Raw genomic sequence first — 22,111 nt, forward strand, 5'->3', positions numbered from 1 at the left:
CCTCTACAAACCATGCTGAATCTCAGACGACTGTTGTGTGTAGCTGGGATGTTGTAAACCAATATGTCTCTGAATTGCTATTAGGGCATCCAGTACCTCTGTATCTGTACTGTGCCCTGGAAGAGATCATGGGAGTATGATGATCACTCTTGTGAGTTTACAGCCTTGTATTCTTGCAGTTTATTCTAAATGCACTTATCTGTAAGGTTTAATAAGTCTAACTCTAACAGAAAAAGTGGAGGTGTTGCCCATTGCATCCAGAGTCTATATAAATTTCTAGAATGTACTAGATACATGATAGCAAGCATCTGATTGGTTGTTATGGGAAATCTCCACTTTTCCTTTTTAGAAGTTTTGCTAAATCTACCCCTTCGCATCTACTCTATTTATACTTGAACGTAAGTACCAAAGAATTCTCTTGCGATCATGCCAATAAGTCATGTTGATGGATGCAGCCATTTAAGTACAAACTACAGTGCACAGTGAAAAGCATTCCCTGGGTGTTTGCAATTATTATGTAACAGAAAACTATTCCCCTCATTGATAAACTGCCTTGCCATTGTCTAATGGAGTTGTACCAGTTTTCCATAAGTAATTGGTATTTGTGCCCCTGATCTGATTAGGACCGTGTGCACAGTCTGAACTCAAAAATCTTAGGGAACCAATATAAACGTTCCAGATCCTTCTGCTCTTTTAGTGTGTATGATGTACTGTATCAATGTTGTTTAAACACATTTATATTTTGGCCATCCATTACTTAGACAAGAACATTCTAACAGTCAATATTGGATCATACATAAGATTTATTAATGGCTATCAAAATCAAAACAGTTTTGTTCACAGACAAAATATGTCTATCAGTGTTAAAGCTCATTAAACCAATTAAGATTACAAAAAAACCCAAAACATTTTCCCTATGCAGAGGCACTGATCTAGCTTAGTGCAAGTACACAAGAAGGTGAACACTGAAAATAGGCAATACCCTGTCAAATGTATTACACAGCATCATCCTCCCTGTATTATAGGCCAGTAAGCCTTCCCATAGAATGTGCAGTGATCTCCCTATTATATCCTGCTAGTCTCTATTGCTTTTCCCCATATGTTAAACATTTGGTACAATAGGAAGCAGGGGTTCATATTAAAATTCCAGTATTTCCCCTCAGGTTGTAGTGCAGTCATGCAGACGTTTTCTTGTTACCTTATAGAAGGGCGACTTAAATATTTATTGGTTTTTTTTAACCATTTTATTATTAGGAAATAAAAATTCTGGTGTATATTGCTTTGAATACACGACCCTAGTTGACATCCAGTAACAAAGGCTTTCTACACACTGTTGACCTTTTAAAGCCAGAGCTGCAATGTTATAGTGCACCTGCCACCTACTCACAGCAAATGCTGCCATTTTCTGGGCTAAACCAATATTCAGTCTATCAATTCACTAGAAACCAGTTGAAGTGTCTCTGCAATATTATTGGCTCCTAGTGGATTGGCAGGCTACAGTCTGATGACAAAATGGCCACCTTCACCGTGTGTAGGTGACTTTGCACTTTAAAATTTCCCTTGTACCACAGAAGATGGTCTCTGCTACAATTATCCAAAACACACAATGAATATATATGCATTTAAAATCATAAATAGGATTTGAACATTTTGGATTTCCAACACTACAGTCATGAAATCTCAGGTTGTTTTTGCAACATCCTGAATTGCGTTGCTTATTGCGGACACAGATTCTATTACTAGAGCTGGGTTTGTTAAGGCTGTAAAGTGGTAGCTGGGCCTATCAGAGCAAACCCTTGTACAGTAGCTGCAGGGACACTGCTGCTTAAAACAAAGTCAGAAAAAAAACAAAACATTATTCAGGAACGAAGACCTTTCTAACACACCATGTAGAGTTAATCTGTAGTTTGTTTTTAGATACTAGTGGTTAATGGGCATAAACACCAGAAAGGCACAGAGAGAGCGAGACACAGGGAAATAACACAGTTTACACACCAAATGAGGATAGCCTACATTAAAGAGCACCTACAGTGGAGGCAGCCATTTTGTGGTCCAATATTTATAAGAATGATGGCCAACACAATGGCTGCCTTAATAGTGTGCAGGCTACATGGTGCTCATTAAGAAAACGGTTATTGGCACTTTACACCTGAGTACAGACCAGTTAGTCTAGTCACAAAGTTATATCCGAGGTCCTGACATAGTATCTATGGCAGCTTTAAGTAAACTCGTTACATGCATGTGAGGCTAAACACAACATGGTTCCTTCTACAATAAGATTCATGCAGATATCCGCGGTTCCAGGATTACTGCAAAATCTTCTCACGCAGTAGGTTTATATTCCAGTTGAAGAATAAGACAAATATACACAGATTTCCCCAGATCAAGTAATGTCTTCTTATTCAGTGCTTAAGTGTCTGGATATAAAAAGTGTTGAGTGAACAAAACACACACACGCTCAGTCTTCTCAAAAAAAGTCTCAGATCTGACTGGAAATGAAGGTCCTGAAGCAGAGCGTATGAATGCTTATCCAAGGTTCTTACTTCCGCAATTTGGAGAGTGGTCATAGCGATGAATTAATCCCATTTTTTCGCTACACGTTGAAGTTTGCCGTCGACAGCAAGAGATCTTTTGCCTGTATTTAAGCATTGATGTACTCGTTTTCTCAAAAAAAAAAAAAATTTATTGTGGACAATAATTAAACTGGAGTGTTCTATGCCAAGTACAAGTGGACATTACCACAGGATTTGAGGACAGTCGCTGTGAAACCATATCAATGAGTGTGGTATATTCAGGACAGCATCTCTTTTCCCTATACCTGTACAACCGAGATGAGTTTGCTTTGAAGTGCAGTTTAAAAATAATACCAATGTCCTTTAGACAAATTTTACAGCGTCTCTGAGAACCAATACAGTGGTGTTCCATTTAGAACAGTCACCAGGCACAAAACAGTTCTCCGATTGCCACCTGACCAATTTTGGGAAATGTAGCTTATCGACATGCGAGTAGTCTACTAACTCCATAACCCATTCAATAAAGTCAACCTAGACTTCTATGACCTGGCTACGTTTGAAATGTCTCAGACAAGCGCCACAGTTAATGTTTAGTGGTTGTTAGTGTGTCAGTGAAGGGTGATCACTCAGGCCGTTGATTCCTGCCCCGGGTAGCACCGGCAGCAGCCCACAGAGGCGAACTCTATCTCGGGTCTGGTGGTCTCACCCTCCAAGAGGACATCGGCAGAACTCTTCCACTCACTGATGACGTCTTCTACTCGGGAGACGTAGAGAAGTGTTAGGAGAACGCCAAGGAACTAGCAGAAAAAGACAAGTCAATAAATCTCAATATAAACACAGACAATGTTAAATCATTTCTAGGTTTTATAATATCTATTTCAGGGCTCACCTGTGGGAGGAGGATTCCCAGTAACGCCCCAGCCATGATGGTGTAGTTGTCCAAGAACCAAATAAACACTGCATTTGTACAGCCTCTAACATGGATAAACTTCTGAGCAGTGACTCTCTGAGGACAGGAGAGGGAGATCAGTTTGTCGGAGTGATGAGAGGAGGCAGAAAGCAGTGTCAAAGAGAAGAGACGTGTGCCGGAGAGAAAGGGGCTTTAGAAAGATTGACTCGTTTCAAACAATTCACATCTCAGTCTATTCACACTCTCTGCGTTCAGCCAACGACCATCTCCTCTCCTCCACCCTGATCACCTCTTCACATTCCTGAAACAAAGACTTCTCCAGAACTGTCCCCTCTCCACTGCAACAACCTCCCACGTTCTATCCAACTGTCCCCTAATTTGTGCTCCTTCAACGGGAACTTAATACTAATCCATCCCTCAAGGCCTACCAGCCAATCCACCTAACCCTCTCTCCATACTCTAATCTTCAAGTCCTTCTTCCCTGTCCCTTCTCGCGCCTCCTGCGCTTAATCCCTACTGACTCACCTTGTGTCTGCAGTCTAATTGCCCCTCCTTTAGGATGCAAGCTCTTACGAGCAGGACCCTCTTCCCTCCTGTCTCTATACCGTTTCGTCTGCTCCAGCCTCACTTCCCACCTACAGAGAAACTGTTTGTCTCTTAGTGGAGCTCCTCAGTGCAAGACAGGGTCTTCTACTTAGAACGTGAAGCGCTCCAGAGACTGCCAATGACAGCGGTGTCTTTCGTTATAGGAACTTAAGGCTTACTGGCCCAACTAGAGGATTAAGTAGCACGATAGAGGAGATTAAAATACACTAGAAAGAAAACCCATGACAGGGAAGAGAACATACACTACATATAAAAGCAGAGAAAGGTCACCATCATATACATACATCATACTTCATGGCCTGGTATCCACACAACGTGTTCATTACAACGGTCTGAAACAAACAAGAAGATTTAGGCGCTGGTTCCTAGTATGAAGGGTTAACATTCCTGGTGTTGTCAGACTACAATCTAGGTTTTTTTATTCTCTAAAAATAAAGTGATAAACACCTGCACAAACAGCCATTAAACAGTATAAGTGAGATGTGTACGTGCTTACGGCCTACTTGCATTGTATTACTCCCTGGATCAGACATTCCTGGCAATGTACAGATAAAGCGAACAAATGCTACTAGTTTTGCAGCCACGTAGAAAAATTAGATTTTATTTTGCAGGATGTGATTTAAATAAGCCGGCAGGGATGGTGCAGGCACATTTAGGGACGTGGTGCTGTTTTATAGGTGAATGAACAGCAGTTTTACCTCCACCCAAAAAAATTAAATAAGATTTTTTCCCCCTTCATCCTATACTTTTAATGATACACATTAAATTAACAACCACTGTATATCTGCCAAATAAACCCCCAAATACCTTGTTTATAGTACAGTGATTTAACCCAGTTTTATTTTACAGACTTGTAATAACATACATATTGCAAAAATTTATCACTTTTCCAAATGTAATGAAGTATTCAACACAAAGGGGCATATTCAATTCTTTAGTTTCCCTGCGGCGTTAAAACTATTACGGTAATTGTAAGCTGGATTTCAGCTCGCAGCTCCCTGAGCCGCAAGCTGAAATCCAGCGTGAAAAGTACCGTAATACCGGTATTTACGCGCGTAATGACGGTAATAGTGTGCGGAGCGCGAGATTTTTCGGCGTTTCTTCCGACAATTGAATATTCCCCAAAGTGTACAATGCTTTACATAGACTACCAGGTTATTACCTTGTTGGAGATACAGCAAGTGTAGGGAACACCGCACGCAAGAGGGCCGGGCGCTGTGCAAGAGTGATACTCGTTCTCTTCCCAATCGCTGTACTCTGCTCCCCCACAACATTTGAACTGGAAGCAGACAGATTTCAGATCAGGACCCAACCATTAGAACAGGATAGTAACTGGCTCTTTAACTTTATGACCATTGTGTAGCGATATTAGGCAGAGTAGTTTACGGTCATTGCCTTAGAACAGACCTGGCCAACCTGTGGCTCTCCAGGTGTTGTGAAACTACAAGTCCCAGTATGCCCCGACAGCTATAGTCTGGCTATCTCCTGGTAAAGCTTGCTGGGGTTTGTAGTTTTACAACACCTGGAGAGCCACAGGTTGGGCAGGCCTACCCTAGAATAGGTCAAATCTGCTGAGCTCTCCACATCCAACATAGTTTTATCCAGAGAGCAGCTTTATGTTGTAGTATAGGGGGCATGAAAATAAATACATCTGTCTAAATATATAACTGCACGGCTAAAATACAGAACCAGAAAAGTTAGACATTTAAAGCAGTGCATTTAGTAAAAGCTGCAGAAGTGCATGTACAAGCTAACAAATTAAAGTCATCTGAAGACGTAGAGCCTGATTCATTAAGGATCTTAACTTGAGAAACTTCTTATTTCAGTCTCCTGGACAAAACCATGTTACAATGCAATGGGTGCAAATTAGCATTCTGTTTTGCACATAAGTTAAATACTGCCTGTTTTTTCATGTAACACACAAATACTTATGTGCAAAATAGAAAACTAATTTGCACCCCTTGTATTCTAACATGGTTTTGTCCAGGAGATTACTTACTCAATTTTTTTTACTTAACTTTCCTTAATGAATCAGGCCCGTAGAGCTTTAATAATTTACTTTTTACCTTAATTAGCTTTGCCATTTAAATTTTAATAAGAAAGGATCAAAAAGCAAAAATCTACAGTCAGTCCACTAACTGCAACTTTTATATATTAAAAGACAAATAAAATTAATAGTAATATTCACAACTGTGTAAACTGTCAGAATTTATGATATTTCAGATAATATAGTGCATTCCCACAAAACACAGACTATGGATACATTAGTAGACTTCCTACAATTCAGAAGTCACTTCAAGTCTGTTATATATGTAAACTGTCGTTACTGTATAGGTTTCTCTATATGGGAATCATACCATTCAGAAGATGTTTCACATTGCATCAACTAGTATTTTATCTCTAAAACATATTTATTTAATTTAATGGTGTTGCAGGTACATCAGTGTTTCCAGACATCACAGTAAGTATACGGTACGTGTGAGCTTTCACCTGTTTCTGCACAAAATCCATGATATTTTTGAAGTCGAGGTCATCATAATAATTCTTTATTCCTCGCCGAATGTTCTTGTTCAAGAAATCCATGGTCTAGTAAGGGTAGAGAGCAATTATAATTAATCTTTAGAAAGGATGGGGAGGGTAGTAGGGCTTACTATTCTTTCTACATAAAAGAGTAAATATCACAGGGCAGGAGGAACCAAATTTCTAAAGGAAAATGAAAGCCTAAAAAAGCAGAGTCAGAAAAACAAGGGTTTTCTTTAAATAATTTATAAGTTTAGATAGCCCGTGCGGTCAGCGAGGAAGGCAGGCAGGGCATATTAAACGCCATGTAAAATGATACAAGCGGGGAACAGAAACGACTCACCTGGTTTTTAAAGATCAGGGCAATTACCCCACCGCTGAGCTCCAGTAACAGGCAGACCCCCAGTGTGTACATGAACTGCAAGGTAGAACAAGACGGTACGATAAGGGTACAGTAATCTGAACATTACAGGTTACTGGGGATGAACAGAATATACAGACTCGTACCACTTGGAGCAGGCACAGATTATCTCGGAGCGAGGCTAGGACTCCAATGAAGGACACAACGAACATGACCACACCCAGGAGGATGAGGATGATGGCAGGGGCAAGGAAGGCTCCTTGTAGAGTCTTGTATTTCTGCCTCTCCACTTCAGCGTATATCCCAACAGTCAGGACAAAGGCACCTATAAGCTGGGTAGGAGAGGAACAAGAGATTGGAGCAGACAGACAAATTCTGGCCTGCCGTGTATGCAGGCTAGTGGAATGCGAGTGAGCTCATCTACTACCAGTTATATACCAGTGTATCACCCAACGCTGCAAGAACCTAAACATGTGTCAAATTCAAATGGAACTAAAGAAAGACAAAAAAAAAAAAAAAAAAAAAAGCATGATTTCTGTTACTCTATTCACATCTATGAAAGTCATATGTGGATTAGATACTTGCATATACATAGCATTGATCCACATGGAGTAATAGACCGACTGTAATTTTCTGGGCTTGCACTAGAGATGGTCACTGACCCCCGTGTTTTGGTTTTGGATTCGGTTTTGGATCTGGATTACCGTCGTGTTTTGGTTTTGGTTTTGGTTTTGCAAAACCTCCATTGCGTGTTTTGGTTTTGGTTTTGGTTTTGTTTGGTTTTGTTTTGCTATTTTTTGGGAAAATCCATGTTTTTGGGCCTAAATTAACCCAATTTAGTGCTCCAACTGTTTTAGAGACAAGTAATCTAATTGTTGAGGTAATAAATCATCCCAAAAAACAGTTTAATTCTTCGTTGGTAGGCCTATTCTACACACAAAACAGATTGTCTTCCTCTCCATCTATGCATATTGGCAATGCAGCCATCGTCTTTGAATGTATATTACACCCTACACTTATAGTTAAATATGTAAAGAAATGGAAAAAGCCAGTTTGGTTTCTGTCTCTCAAGGCCCCCCTCCACTTGTATAAAATACCAAAAAATTCAGCCATTATAGACTGTACAATATTAATTGACATGGAGAAAGCCAGTTTGGTTTCTGTCTCTCAAGGCCCCCCTCCACTTGTATAAAATACCCAAAAATTCAGCCATTATAGACTGTACAATATTAATTGACATGGAGAAAGCCAGTTTGGTTTCTGTCTCTCTAGGCCCCCCTCCACTTGTATAAAATACTAAAAAATTCAGCCATTATAGACTGTACAATATTAATTGACATGGAGAAAGCCAGTTTGGTTTCTGTCTCTCTAGGCCCCCCTCCACTTGTATAAAATACTAAAAAATTCAGCCATTATAGACTGTACAATATTAATTGACATGGAGAAAGCCAGTTTGGTTTCTGTCTCTCTAGGCCCCCCTCCACTTGTATAAAATACTAAAAAATTCAGCCATTATAGACTGTACAATATTAATTGACATGGAGAAAGCCAGTTTGGTTTCTGTCTCTCTAGGCCCCCCTCCACTTGTATAAAATACTAAAAAATTCAGCCATTATAGACTGTACAATATTAATTGACATGGAGAAAGCCAGTTTGGTTTCTGTCTCTCTAGGCCCCCCTCCACTTGTATAAAATACTAAAAAATTCAGCCATTATAGACTGTACAATATTAATTGACATGGAGAAAGCCAGTTTGGTTTCTGTCTCTCTAGGCCCCCCTCCACTTGTATAAAATACTAAAAAATTCAGCCATTATAGACTGTACAATATTATGAAAAATGGACAAAGCCAGTTTAGGGTCACTCTGTCTATGACACCCTACCCTTAAGGATAAATTGCCCTAACAGCAGCCTTTCAAGATGGTATGTGATATGGAAATGCCACAAGTCCCTTTCCTCTTTGGGGGTAGATTGCACCCTACACTTACATAGAAAGTTTTAAAAAGATGTTATCGGCATCATCTTCAGCTTCATCCTCACCCTCATCAGTGTTATCGTCATCATCACAGACTATCAATTCATCGCCGCTTGAATCCGCCATTAGAGAACAGTCAGTGCTTGCATGTCTTGGATGGTGAAGGCCTTCCTCGTGGAAGATGTAGTTCATTTTTATAAACATCATTTTCTCCACATTTTTGGGAAGTAATCTTCTACGGCGATCACTGACTAAGTTCCCTGCTGTGCTGAACACTCGTTCAGAGTACACACTGGAGGGTGGGCAGCTTAGGTATTGCAAAGCAAGTTTGTACATGGGTTTCCAAATAGCTTGCTTTTCTTCCCAGTAAGGAAAGGGACTGTCTGACATTTCCATATCAACTACCTCTTGAAAGTAATCCTCCACCATCCTTTGCATGTTTATACTCATATTGGATGGACTTATGGGCAAAGTGACACTTTTTTTTGAAAAATCCTTCAAACCAGCCCAGATGTTAAATTGTTCTCGTCTGCCCCCTGTGTCTTCCCTGCTTCTTTTTTGGAAATTTAATTTTTTACGAGCAACAGCTTGAGAAAGTGAAGGAGGACACGTCGTCAAGCCGAGGCCCAGTTCAGCGGCCAACTTGCTGAGCAATAGCTCCTTGCAAAAGTTCACATCTCGCTCATTTACAAGTAAAGACTCAATGTAGGTTTTAAACCTTGGATCAAGCACAGTGGCCAAAACGTACTGATCCGAGTTCAAGATCTTAATAACTCGAGGATCATTGTGAAGCGAATTAAGTACTTGATCGACAAGGCCAACATACTTTGCTGAATTGCTTGCTTTCAGCTCCTCCTTCATTTTCTCAAGCTGCTTTTCCAATAGTCTAATTAAAGGAATGACTTGGCTCAAACTAGCAGAGTCTGCACTGACCTCACATGTCACAACTTCAAATGGTTTCAGCACCTTGCACAGCACTGAAAGGATTCCCCACTGTGCAAGAGTGAAATACATCCCCCCTCCTTTCCCAATGTCATGACTTGTGCAATATGCTTGGATGGCTTTGCGCTGTTCCTCCATCCTCTGAAGCATGTACAGGGTGGAATTCCACCGAGTTACCACCTCTTGCTTAAGTTGGTGGCAGGGCAAGTTAAACTGCTCTTGGAGCTGCTGTAATCTCCTACATGCTGTGGCTGAATGCCTGAAATGGCCTGAAATTTTACGGGCCACCGAAAGCATCTCCTGCACCTCACGGTTGTTTCGTAGGAAGCTCTGCACCACCAAGTTGATGGTGTGAGCAAAACAGGGAATATGTTGGAAATCACCCAGCTGTAATGCTCGCACTATATTGTTGGCGTTATCTGAAATGACATACCCTGGGGAGAGTCCGAGTGGTATAAGCCATGCATCAATCACATCTCTCAGTTTGCGTAACAAATTGTCAGCCGTATGCCTGTTAGTGAAGCCGGTGATACAAAGAGTGGCCTGCCTGTGACAAATGTTACGTAGTGGTGTACATGCTGCTGCTGTTCCTGCTGGTGAAGGTGAATGACCAACCCAGTGGGCTGTCACAGTCATATAGTCTTTGGTTTGGCCACTTCCACTTGTCCACATATCTGTGGTTAAGTGAACAGTGGGCAGAATGGCATTTTTCAGCGCAATCTCTACATTTTTACACACTTTTTGGTATAGTTGTGGAATAGCTTTACGGGAGAAATGGTGTCGCGATGGAATTCTGTAACGCGGACACAAAACCTCAATTAACTGTGAAAAACCAGCTGCGTTTATGGTGGAGATTGGACGCAGATCTAACACTAACATTGCAGCCATGGCGTCTGTGATTCGCTTGGCGACTGGGTGACTGCTGTCATATTTGCTTCCCCTCGCAAAGGATTGTTTCACAGTTAATTGCTGAAATGTAGGACTGCTCATTTTATTCACCTGCCTCTGGGATGACGATTCACCCCCAGCAGCAGCAACAGCAGCAGCAGGACTAACGCTTTCTTCAGAGGAATCAATAATAGTGCCGGAGTCATCCAGCCTTAAGTGGGATGCCGGGCTAACTCCGAGCGCTACTGAGGATATTGATGAGGATGGTGTGGTGGGTGTATTTTGTGGCCGTCGGTATGTCGGTGAGCGGAGGGTCTTAGCTGATGAGGGAGTGCTTGTATTCTTTTGGGAAGAACTTTCAGCTTTTCCCAACACTTTGCCATGAACTCTCGTTAAATGGCGTAACATAGACGAGGTTCCAAGATGGTTAAGGTCCCTCCCTCGACTGACTGTGGCTTCACATACACTACAAATGGCTATACAATTGTTGTCTGGATTTGGGTAGAAATAATTCCACACATAAGAAGTGGATTTTTTTGTTTTATGCCCAGGCATGACAATGGCCTTTTTCTTGTCACGTGCCAGAACTGCTGCCACTGGTGCAGGACTTACACAAACAACCTCATCCTCATCAACATCCTCATTAGCGCCCTCGTCGCCTACACAAATCTCCCCCTCATCCTCTTCTAATTCCAAAGTGGCATCCTCAATTTGGGTATCACCGGCTACACTCGGGCTATTAAGGCACACATCAGCAGAATGCTCACGATTAGACATCCCACTGTTGGATGGACTCTCCACAGGGATTGTTGTCATTTGTGAATCAGAGCAAATATTCTCCTGTAATGCCTCACTGGTATCTTGCAGCTCAGCTTTGACGCGTAACAGTAGTTGTGCACCAATTGTAGGCTGGGTAACTTTTTGGGATCTGCCACTAATAGCCAAAGGTGAAGGCCTCATTCTCTCTTTGCCACTGCGTGTGTAGAATGGCATGCTTGCAATTTTTTTTTTATCGTCACTTAACTTTTGCTCAGTTACACTTCGTTTTCGCTTCAATACAGTAAATTTTTTTTTGGTTTTTGTTTTTTGCACTAATTTGAAAACACTCTGTTGTTTGACATCGCCTTGGCCAGATGACGTACTGGGAACACTAACATCAGGACTGGTGACAGAACCTGGTTGCTCATTTAGATCATATGTGGACTGCTTTGAATCCATTGCGTAGATACTGCTGACAGATATGACTTTTGACAGCCAGAAATATTAATGCACAATTAGGGAGGACACCCCAAAAACACTGAGGAGTGCTTAAAATTATTGAGTAGATACTGCTGACAGATATGACTTTTGACAGCCAGAAATATTAATGCACAATTAGGGAGGACACCCCAAAAACACAGAGGAGTGCTAAAATTTATTGAGTAGATACTGCTGACAGATATGACTTTTGACAGCCAGAAATATTAATGCACAATTAGAGAGGACACCCCAAAAACACTGAGGAGTGCTTAAAATTATTGAGTAGATACTGCTGACAGATATGACTTTTGACAGCCAGAAATATTAATGCACAATTAGGGAGGACACCCCAAAAACACAGAGGAGTGCTAACATTTATTGAGTAGATACTGCTGACAGATATGACTTTTGACAGCCAGAAATATTAATGCACAATTAGGGAGGACACCCCAAAAACACAAAGGAGTGCTAAAATTTATTGAGTAGATACTGCTGACAGATATGACTTTTGACAGCCAGAAATATTAATGCACAATTAGAGAGGACACCCCAAAAACACTGAGGAGTGCTTAAAATTATTGAGTAGATACTGCTGACAGATATGACTTTTGACAGCCAGAAATATTAATGCACAATTAGAGAGGACACCCCAAAAACACTGAGGAGTGCTAACATTTATTGAGTAGATACTGCTGACAGATATGACTTTTGACAGCCAGAAATATTAATGCACAATTAGGGAGGACACCCCAAAAACACAGAGGAGTGCTAAAATTTATTGAGTAGATACTGCTGACAGATATGACTTTTGACAGCCAGAAATATTAATGCACAATTAGAGAGGACACCCCAAAAACACTGAGGAGTGCTTAAAATTATTGAGTAGATACTGCTGACAGATATGACTTTTGACAGCCAGAAATATTAATGCACAATTAGGGAGGACACCCCAAAAACACAGAGGAGTGCTAAAATTTATTGAGTAGATACTGCTGACAGATATGACTTTTGACAGCCAGAAATATTAATGCACAATTAGAGAGGACACCCCAAAAACACTGAGGAGTGCTTAAAATTATTGAGTAGATACTGCTGACAGATATGACTTTTGACAGCCAGAAATATTAATGCACAATTAGAGAGGACACCCCAAAAACACTGAGGAGTGCTTAAAATTATTGAGTAGATACTGCTGACAGATATGACTTTTGACAGCCAGAAATATTAATGCACAATTAGAGAGGACACCCCAAAAACACTGAGGAGTGCTAACATTTATTGAGTAGATACTGCTGACAGATATGACTTTTGACAGCCAGAAATATTAATGCACAATTAGAGAGGACACCCCAAAAACACTGAGGAGTGCTTAAAATTATTGAGTAGATACTGCTGACAGATATGACTTTTGACAGCCAGAAATATTAATGCACAATTAGGGAGGACACCCCAAAAACACAGAGGAGTGCTAAAATTTATTGAGTAGATACTGCTGACAGATATGACTTTTGACAGCCAGAAATATTAATGCACAATTAGAGAGGACACCCCAAAAACACTGAGGAGTGCTTAAAATTATTGAGTAGATACTGCTGACAGATATGACTTTTGACAGCCAGAAATATTAATGCACAATTAGAGAGGACACCCCAAAAACACTGAGGAGTGCTAACATTTATTGAGTAGATACTGCTGACAGATATGACTTTTGACAGCCAGAAATATTAATGCACAATTATGGGGGACAACCCAAAAGCGCTGGGGAGTGCCAAATATGAAGAAAAAATAATAAACCTCTATCCTCCTCTCTGCACTAGCGATTTTGGTTAGAGCAATTGCAAGAACAATATTGTATTCTTTCTCTGTCCCTGCTCTAATTAGCCTATGACTACACCCTGCTCTCTCCCTCTGTCAAATGGCGATGGATTGCTGTGGAGGCGTGTATTTATAAAGTTGAAGTATCGCGAGAACCGAGTCCCGAGATCCGACGACGTCACAATGACGTTCGGCCTCGATTTGGATTCGGAATTGGCGGGAGAGTACCGAGCTGCTCAGCTCGGTACTCGGATACCCAAAGTTCGGGTGGGTTCGGTTCTCGGAGAACCGGACCCGCCCATCTCTAGCTTGCACTAACTACATACATAAAAACAACTATGGAAACAAGCACAGAGAAAAATCCCCTAGTGACAAAGCTGTTAACCAGTAAAAGAGCTATTCTACTTGTGCATAAAATGCAGAAGTAGCCTTGGTTACACACATTTGCAAATATACGATAAGCCATCTACCACGTCAAGGCACTTCTACTAATAGGCTGGTCCTAACAAAGAACAATTAAAGTCCCTATATTGAGTCACACATTCATGTGTTTTTAAAAACACATGAATGTATGAAATAAAAACTACAAGAAATTAAAGATTTGTGGGTTTTGTCGCCCGTTTTCCCCTCAAATTAATGTCATAAAGATAGATTTAATGCCCAGGGATATTTAATCCAATATGCCACCAAATGAAAGTCTTCTCTCTTCAAAACAAACATATTTGGTTAAATTAAGAAACTAAAAAGTTTTTACCAGCAAAGCCAACACAATGCAAAAGTTGTTCTGTCATTAGGGCGCAAGCTATGGGGGCTAGCACTTCTGCCTGACAGCGCTAGGGTCGTGAGTTCAATTCCCGACCATGGCCTTATCTGTGTGGAGTTTGTATGTTCTCCCCGTGTTTGCGTGGGTTTCCTCTAGGTGCTCCGGTTTAATCCCACACTCCAAAAACATACTAGTAGGTTAATTGCTGCTATCAAAACTTGACCCTAGTCTGTGTGTGTGTATATGTTAGGGAATTTAGACTGTAAGCTCCAATGGGGCAGGGACTGATGTGAATGGGTTATCTGTACAGCGCTGCGGAATTAGTGGCGCTATATAAATGGTGATGATGATGATGAAGCTATCTACAGTCATGAAACACTAGCGATTTTCAATATATTTCTCTATTTATCACTATGAGGCATGCGTAAATATAAATCATCGGGTCCAGTAGAATAGTTTGGAAGGGTCAATGCCGATCCTTCCGCCAGCGTCCCCCCCGCTCTGCTCTACAGGCCCATGTGTCAGATTCCTGTCTGGTCTTCGCTGAACCAAGTTGGTTCAGCCAATAGTAGAACTGCCACCATTATGTCAGCTACAACAATGGCTGTAGCTCCGCCTCCATCATATATACATACAGCGTCTTCGGTATTCTATTTATTCACTTTCTGTAGGACAAACACCTGAACATTTTACAGAATTTAAAGGTGTTGCACATACTGTACTATAGGAACATACTCCCTACATTACAGGGAACTTTATTTGCTCTTGTTCACAGTATTTCTTATATGTAAAAGCTTGCAGTGAATTTAACCTCTTCAGCACCAGTTTGTTGAGGATTATATTGCCCGAGTATAATATGACAACTATACTATTAGATACAGTTCAGCATGTAGCTACTAGAATTGCTTTGCATGGGTGGCACAAGTTAGATTTGTCATATATACAGGGTCTGCACTCCCAACAATTTGGAAGCATCTAAAAACACAGTAAGAGTGGCATCATGTCACTCAATAAGTACTTTTGTTTTCCCGGCACCCTGTGCCGAGTGCTGGTACACCCTGGGTATTTAAGTTAAACATACATCCTGTCTCATTGGGGAAGAAGAGTTGAGTCTAATTATTTAGACTACTTGAGAGCACCCCACACGTTCCCTATCGTGTACTGCGACGCTGCACAAACTCCATGTCATGGCGCAATGCCGCACTCCTAGCCTGTCACCAAAATGGCAAAGCGGCAACATCGACTCCAACCTCTCTGCCCGTCTCCCTTACCACACACATCTAATATCCCTTTCACATTGCCAACCCGGCAAATTCCTGGGTCTGCAAAAAAAGCAAGAATGAAAAAAATGTCCACTTACCATTTAATAGATAGGTAGTATTTCCTCTCGCTAAGGTCCGGCAGCTACAGGAAAAAATTACATCACTCTAATGGCCAGGGTGAAAATTATGCAATAGCGGACCATACGCTTGTATAATGTAATCCAGGTGTAGGGTCTGCTATTGCCGCTTTACATGCATAATTTTCACCCTGGCATTAGAAGTGATGTAATTTTTTCCTGTAGGTGCCGGACATCAGCGAGAGGAAATACTACCTATTATATGGTAAGTGGACATTTTTCAAACACTTGTCGGTGGACTCAGGTTGAAAAACCCAGGTCTCACCGTTCAGACTGGCATCTACCCGGGTCGAACATGGGAATAACTCTGCAAAAGACCCGGGTCATCGGACCAGGGCAGATGCAGGGGACCCGTTTACATTGAGCCTAGACCCGGGTCGTCGTGGCTCGCCCGGGCAATAATCCGGGTTTTTCAGCCAGTGTGAACCGGGTATTAGTAGGCCATCCCTGATAACATCACATCAACACAGACAAAAAACACACACAACATTGTAATGTACATCTGTCATCTACACATGGTACCAGGAGACGATTTTGTGGGCTGAAGAACTTTTAGTCAAGATGATACAGCCTAAGGCTGGATACACACTACAGAAAATTTCTCCCGATGTGATATTTTTAACGATTTTACCAACAACTGAAAGTCCCGATCATCATGCCACTCCATGTGTACACACTATATACGTTTTACCTTCAGATCTGTGCTCTTCATCTGTCATAACCATCGGCTGAAAAGATCGTGACTCTGTGCACTTGATGGAGACCAGGGGATATATTTACTAAACTGCGGGTTTCAAAAAGTGAAGATGTTGCCTATAGCAACCAATCAGATTCTAGCTGTCATTTTGTAGAATCTACTAAATAAATAACTAGAATCTGATTGGTTGCTATAGGCAACATCTCCACTTTTTCAAACCCGCAGTTTAGTAAATATACCCCTGGTCTTGAGTGCATACACACTGCAGAAGTGGAACCCCATCGTTCCATCGTTGAACGAGATATTTAGTCCGTTTATAAATCAAACAATACAATATGAATTGTTACGATCTACAAGCAAACGGTTGTTTATCATGTGATTGGCCCAATAATCAGGTGAAAAACCTGTAGTGTGTACCCAGCCTAACAGTCAACTGTCCCCAATTTTAAAGATCCCTATATTCACGATTGACCCAACTGTGCAGCACAATTCCACTGATGTTACATATTGAATGAAATTTCAATGCTTTTTATTCCCTAGACTTTATAAGCATATATTTAGTAAAGGTGGACATTGTAAATAACAGCTTATAACTAGGTCTACAGTGAACACGTCCTGAAGGCAGTTGTAGTGCACTCTGGCTTATCTAGACATACACCTGACCTGCTGCAAAGTGTCCCTGAAAAGGATATAAATTGACAAAGAATAAAAGTAACATCACTGAAGGAGTAGATTTACTAAGCCTTCTACAAACGAAAAGTGGAGGTGTTGCCCAGAGCAACCAGACTGCATTCTCTCGGATATATTAGTACAGCCCACAGAATTGCTGTTTCTACTGGGTATAGTTGATAGTTACGCGCTTTTGTAGATAAATGCACAATCTCTGCACCAAAGTGACCATGGAAACTATTTTCCAATCTTTGCAACAATAGAGACATAACATTACACAAAACAATTAATTTATCAAAATGTGTGACTGGAATGCAGCGATAACCGGTCTCTGCATACTCTACATTATGTGAAGGAATGTCACAGACACCCTTACAAGCTTAGGCCTGACTAAAAACCCCCTTCCCCCAGCTCTTTGTAAATGAAAACATGGGATATTTAGCTATGTCATGCCCAAACACATAACGAGACATGTTATCTGGTGGATGTACAGTTATAATAACCAAGCAATTTAATTTGTATAATACACGAGTGATAAATGTATAAACTGAGTTTTGATGTCTAGCTTATAATTTATCAACAGAACTCACCTTCTATCAGTGTTCTTTAGGAAAACTTAAGCAACATAAGGAGTAACACACCTCTACTATTAGAAGTGAAACTACAAGTCCCATCATGCCCTGCCAGCTATCGGCTGGCTACCTACTGCCAAAGCATGCTGGAGTTTGTAGTTTCACAACACCGGGAGAGCCACAGGTTGGGCAGTCCTGCTGCTGTGTACAATAAATATACAATTTATATAAAATTTACTATAGGAGATAAATTGATTAGCATTGGTCATGAATTTATTTAGCCATTGTTAGAAACTCTAGTGTTGAAGCAGGCAACCTGTGGCTGTCCAGCTTTTGTAGAACTACAGATCTAAGCATGCCCAGCCATGTCAGGCTGGTTATGCTGGGACTTCTAGTTCCACAACAGCTGAACTGTCACAGGTTGCATAAAGTCTAGTGTCTTAAAAGCAAGAAGCACAACCCCAATACGTGACAAAAATGAGCACAAAGTAGTTTATCGGTCTGATATTTATATAGTGCTGACAGTTAGTAACGCATGTGAAGGGATTTGCACTAGCATTGTGTGTTTGGAGGTATGGCACAATTCGCAGAACATTATCCTGTAGGTGTGTCTGTAAGCTGTGTGAAATTAGGTTGTTGCTGATAATAAGGCACACCTTGCTGGGACAGGTAGTGATAAGGGGGGGTCAAAAAGCAATATTCTAAAGCACGGCAGGAAAGGGGGAGAGTTCTATGGGAAAAAGTTTCTCATTCTCTAGAAGTGCAGTCACTTGGTGGAATAGTGTCTCAGAAGAAGTGGAAGTGCACAGTATTAATATACTGAAATATTGTGCAGTGAGATCACCCAAACATCCAAGTTCAGCGTGATAGTCATACAAGGTGAAACACACCTATCCTCAGAGCCAAGCAGCCGCTTAAAGGATCCCCTTGAACTGGTCTGGCTGGTTTCATCAATTTTTTCTTGTTGGGGTTTAACCTGTACTCGAAGTATGTATAATCCTGTAACGTAGTAGCCTTTCACATTACCCATGACACAGCAGATTCTTATAAACCGGACAACCGATTACTTCTCTATAAGACCATATCCCACCATGAAATCTACACCAATTACATTTATAAGCATAAAGATGGACATAATAATGTAGAATTCAGGAACCTGTCAGTCAACTGTAAAAGCCGGCGGGGCAGAATCTTTTAAGGAGTCAGGGAAGATCCATTGAAATTACTCCTACAAGTTAAACACCCGCAACGGTTTGCTTAAGGCAGAGAGCTACCAGCAGCTCATGTTTTCAGGATGTCTTTAATCATGCACAGGTGAGTTAATCTATTTGTCCTGGCTCAGTAATGATCCCACCTGTTTCTACAGATGGAAATCCTGAAAACATGACTTGTTAGTAGCTCTTGAGGTTTGGGTGTGACTTGTGAGCACCTCTAGTTTAAGGTGTGCAGGCTACCTGGCACTTGCCCAGATCACTACACTACACTAAACTAAAATACATAGATACTAGCCAAGCAAAGACTAATTGATCCCCATGGGCATCCACCCCCCCCCCCCTCAAGTAACCCTCATCCAGGTCCCCAGAGGAGCATCTTACCCAGAATAAGGTGCAGTATGCGATGAGTGTAAATTTCAAGCACAGATATGGAAATCTGGAACAGTATCGGACCTCTTCGGAAGCCATGAGTACAGGTGAGATCCCCTCTCTCCGAAAACACTTAGGTACAGCTGTCAGTGCACAGGTAAACTGCACAGTCCAAAAGAAAACTGAGTGTAGCAGATAATGTATGACTAAGGGTGTGCTGATTGATTAGTGAGAGGTGGAGCCAGGCTGTTTACTTTGCTAGGCACTGTTGCTTGTGTTTAGCAGTGGGAGGATGCTGTGTAATGTGACATTGTGTAGTGTGAGGGGCTGCTGTATTGTCAGAGACATAAACAGGAAGCCGGGATACCCATGAGAACACAGCATTGCAGGCACTGTGTGTGTGTGTTATTGCTTCAGTGTAGGAGGATCAGCTGTGTGTGTGTGTGTGTGTGTGTGTGTGTGTGTGTGTGTGTGTGTGTGTGTGTTATTGCTGCAGTGTAGGAGGATCAGCTGTGTGTGTGTGTGTGTGTGTGTAGGATCTTGTTAGTTGTGCAATAAGCGTCTGCCTTTTGGAACCAGTAAAACCAGTTAGTCACCAGCTCAGTGCAATGGGTGATCCTCTGGCTGAATGAGGGTCTTGCCCTGGAGAAGGACTGGCAGTCACATGTGATTGGGTAATCCAGCTTGTGGCTGTGCCTCCTCCCAGAGTGTATGTCACTACATAACCCACACAGGCTCACTGCTGACTCCTAGTTATCCTGAATATCTAGATTAACCCCCTGGTGACCAGAGGGAATCTGCAACTCAATGAGTAAAACATTTTCTTTTTAATGTTTTTGTGTTGTTAGCTTTTTTTTTTTTTTTTTTGTACAAAAAATAGAGTTGTTATTTGGATTAATGGATTAAATATATTTTTATTTTATTTTATGGACTTTAGATAGGAAAATATGGTAATAAAAAATAGTAAAAAAAAAAATAGTTTTCCTTAATTTTTCCCATGGTTACTTTTATGTGATTAGCAAAAGCGGAGAAAATTACTTCAAAATGTTATTGCCAAGCTCTCCAGATAATTGTTTTAATTGTTTCAACCAGAAAGAATGGTGTTATTCAATTTTTGTTTACTTTTTTTTTTGTTTCTCCCCATTTTTTTTTTTTTATTTGGTTTTACCAGGGTAGATATTTAGACTCTACTAGGTGTCCCCCTACTTTTATCACTGAAAGAACCAATGGAAATTGGATCTAAAAGTAACTAGTACAGCCTATTTTTTCCCATTTGCATGGGTCATATCTCCAGTTAACACACGGGGGTAGATTTACTAAAACTTATCAAATAGACAAGTGGAGGTGCTGCCCATAGCAACCAATCAGATTCTAGCTACCATTTATATAGTACATTCTAGAACATGATAGTTAGAATCTGATTGGTTGCCATGGGCAACACCTCAACTTTTCCGATTTTGAAAGTTTTTATTAAATCTACATTACTGTGTTCAAAGAATAGCAACCGTGGGTCCAGGGAACACTATTTATGACTCCTTGTCCCATCACCTAACATTTCGGCTGTTGGTGACAAGGAAGGGGGGGGGGGGGGGGGCGGCACTGGGCTTACAGGCCGTTACGGCAATGTCTAACTGCTTGTTTGATGCTTTTTATAAATAGCACTACAGCTTGAGTCCCCCACCATGTGTGTGTATATATATATATATATATATATATATATATATATATATATATATATATATATATATATATTTATTATTATTATTACCGGTATTATTATTTTTAAGGATATAGCTACTTAATACTGGCACTGCCCTCGGCAGTGAATACTACCTACGTTAGTGCTTACACACTTCTTATGTGCGTACACCCTCTTTTGTTATGTTTACTGGAAGAGAAAGGTCTTTCATAAATATCAAGTAGCATAAACAGAACATTAGATGGGAAAAATATAAATTAAATCAACATAAAACCATCTACTCGTGTCTAGTTTGCTAATGTGCTAGATACAGGTCTGTGTTGAAAGTTGTGGAAACTTTTGAAAACATTAAATTCTTACATGTAAATCAGAACAAGATTAATCTGTGTAACTCAGAATTAATTCCATGTTTTCAGGAATTGTGAAAAATGATCTCCATACAATTTTAACATTAATATCCCCCAATTCACAAGGTGACTTGCAAATTCTACTTTACAGTCCAGCACCACATTATAACCGTGTCTAAGAAAATAATAAGAGTTGGACAGCTCTTTTGGCTTAATGCCATACTAAGTTGAGGGGAGATGTGAAATCCTGACTAGTATATTTTCCAGTATGCTAGAAAAGATCTCCTGCTTAGCTCCATAGACGAAGGCAGTAAAAAAAATATCTATTTAATCTATTTATCCTTTGCTAATGTACATCTCCAGTGCAAGAAGGTCACTTCACCATTTATATGGCAGCCCTAGAATTATTACCCATTGCATATGCAGGGCATGGCACAGACCAAGTGCTGACTCTCACCTAGTGGCTTACTGTTTCACCCTTATTGGGGCTAATCAGTGTAGGGTAGAGATTCTCTGCTAAGCATATAGATTACTTGCAGTGAGATGGAACCTGCAGTCTCAAGAAAAGAGAGACTTGGTTGAGGCACTTTAGAAGTTAAGGGGGAGATGAACAA

The 22,111-nt window shown here is 40.8% G+C and overlaps 1 protein-coding gene across 1 annotated transcript; it reads right to left on the reverse strand.

Moving 5' to 3' along the window:
• Positions 1–785: 785 nt before the first annotated feature.
• Positions 786–20,118, reverse strand: TSPAN15 (tetraspanin 15). Its single transcript, XM_075186851.1, has 8 exons — positions 19,464–20,118; positions 7,057–7,242; positions 6,893–6,967; positions 6,520–6,615; positions 5,192–5,308; positions 4,314–4,361; positions 3,403–3,519; positions 786–3,310 (listed from the first exon to the last, which is right to left on the reverse strand). The coding sequence occupies exons 1-8, from the start codon at positions 19,548–19,550 to the stop codon at positions 3,140–3,142; spliced, it is 897 nt and encodes a 298-aa protein (XP_075042952.1). The 5' UTR covers positions 19,551–20,118; the 3' UTR covers positions 786–3,139.
• Between the last annotated feature and the right edge of the window lie 1,993 nt (positions 20,119–22,111).

Source organism: Mixophyes fleayi, chromosome 9 (assembly GCF_038048845.1).
Source record: "Mixophyes fleayi isolate aMixFle1 chromosome 9, aMixFle1.hap1, whole genome shotgun sequence".
Classification (NCBI taxonomy): domain Eukaryota; kingdom Metazoa; phylum Chordata; class Amphibia; order Anura; family Limnodynastidae; genus Mixophyes; species Mixophyes fleayi.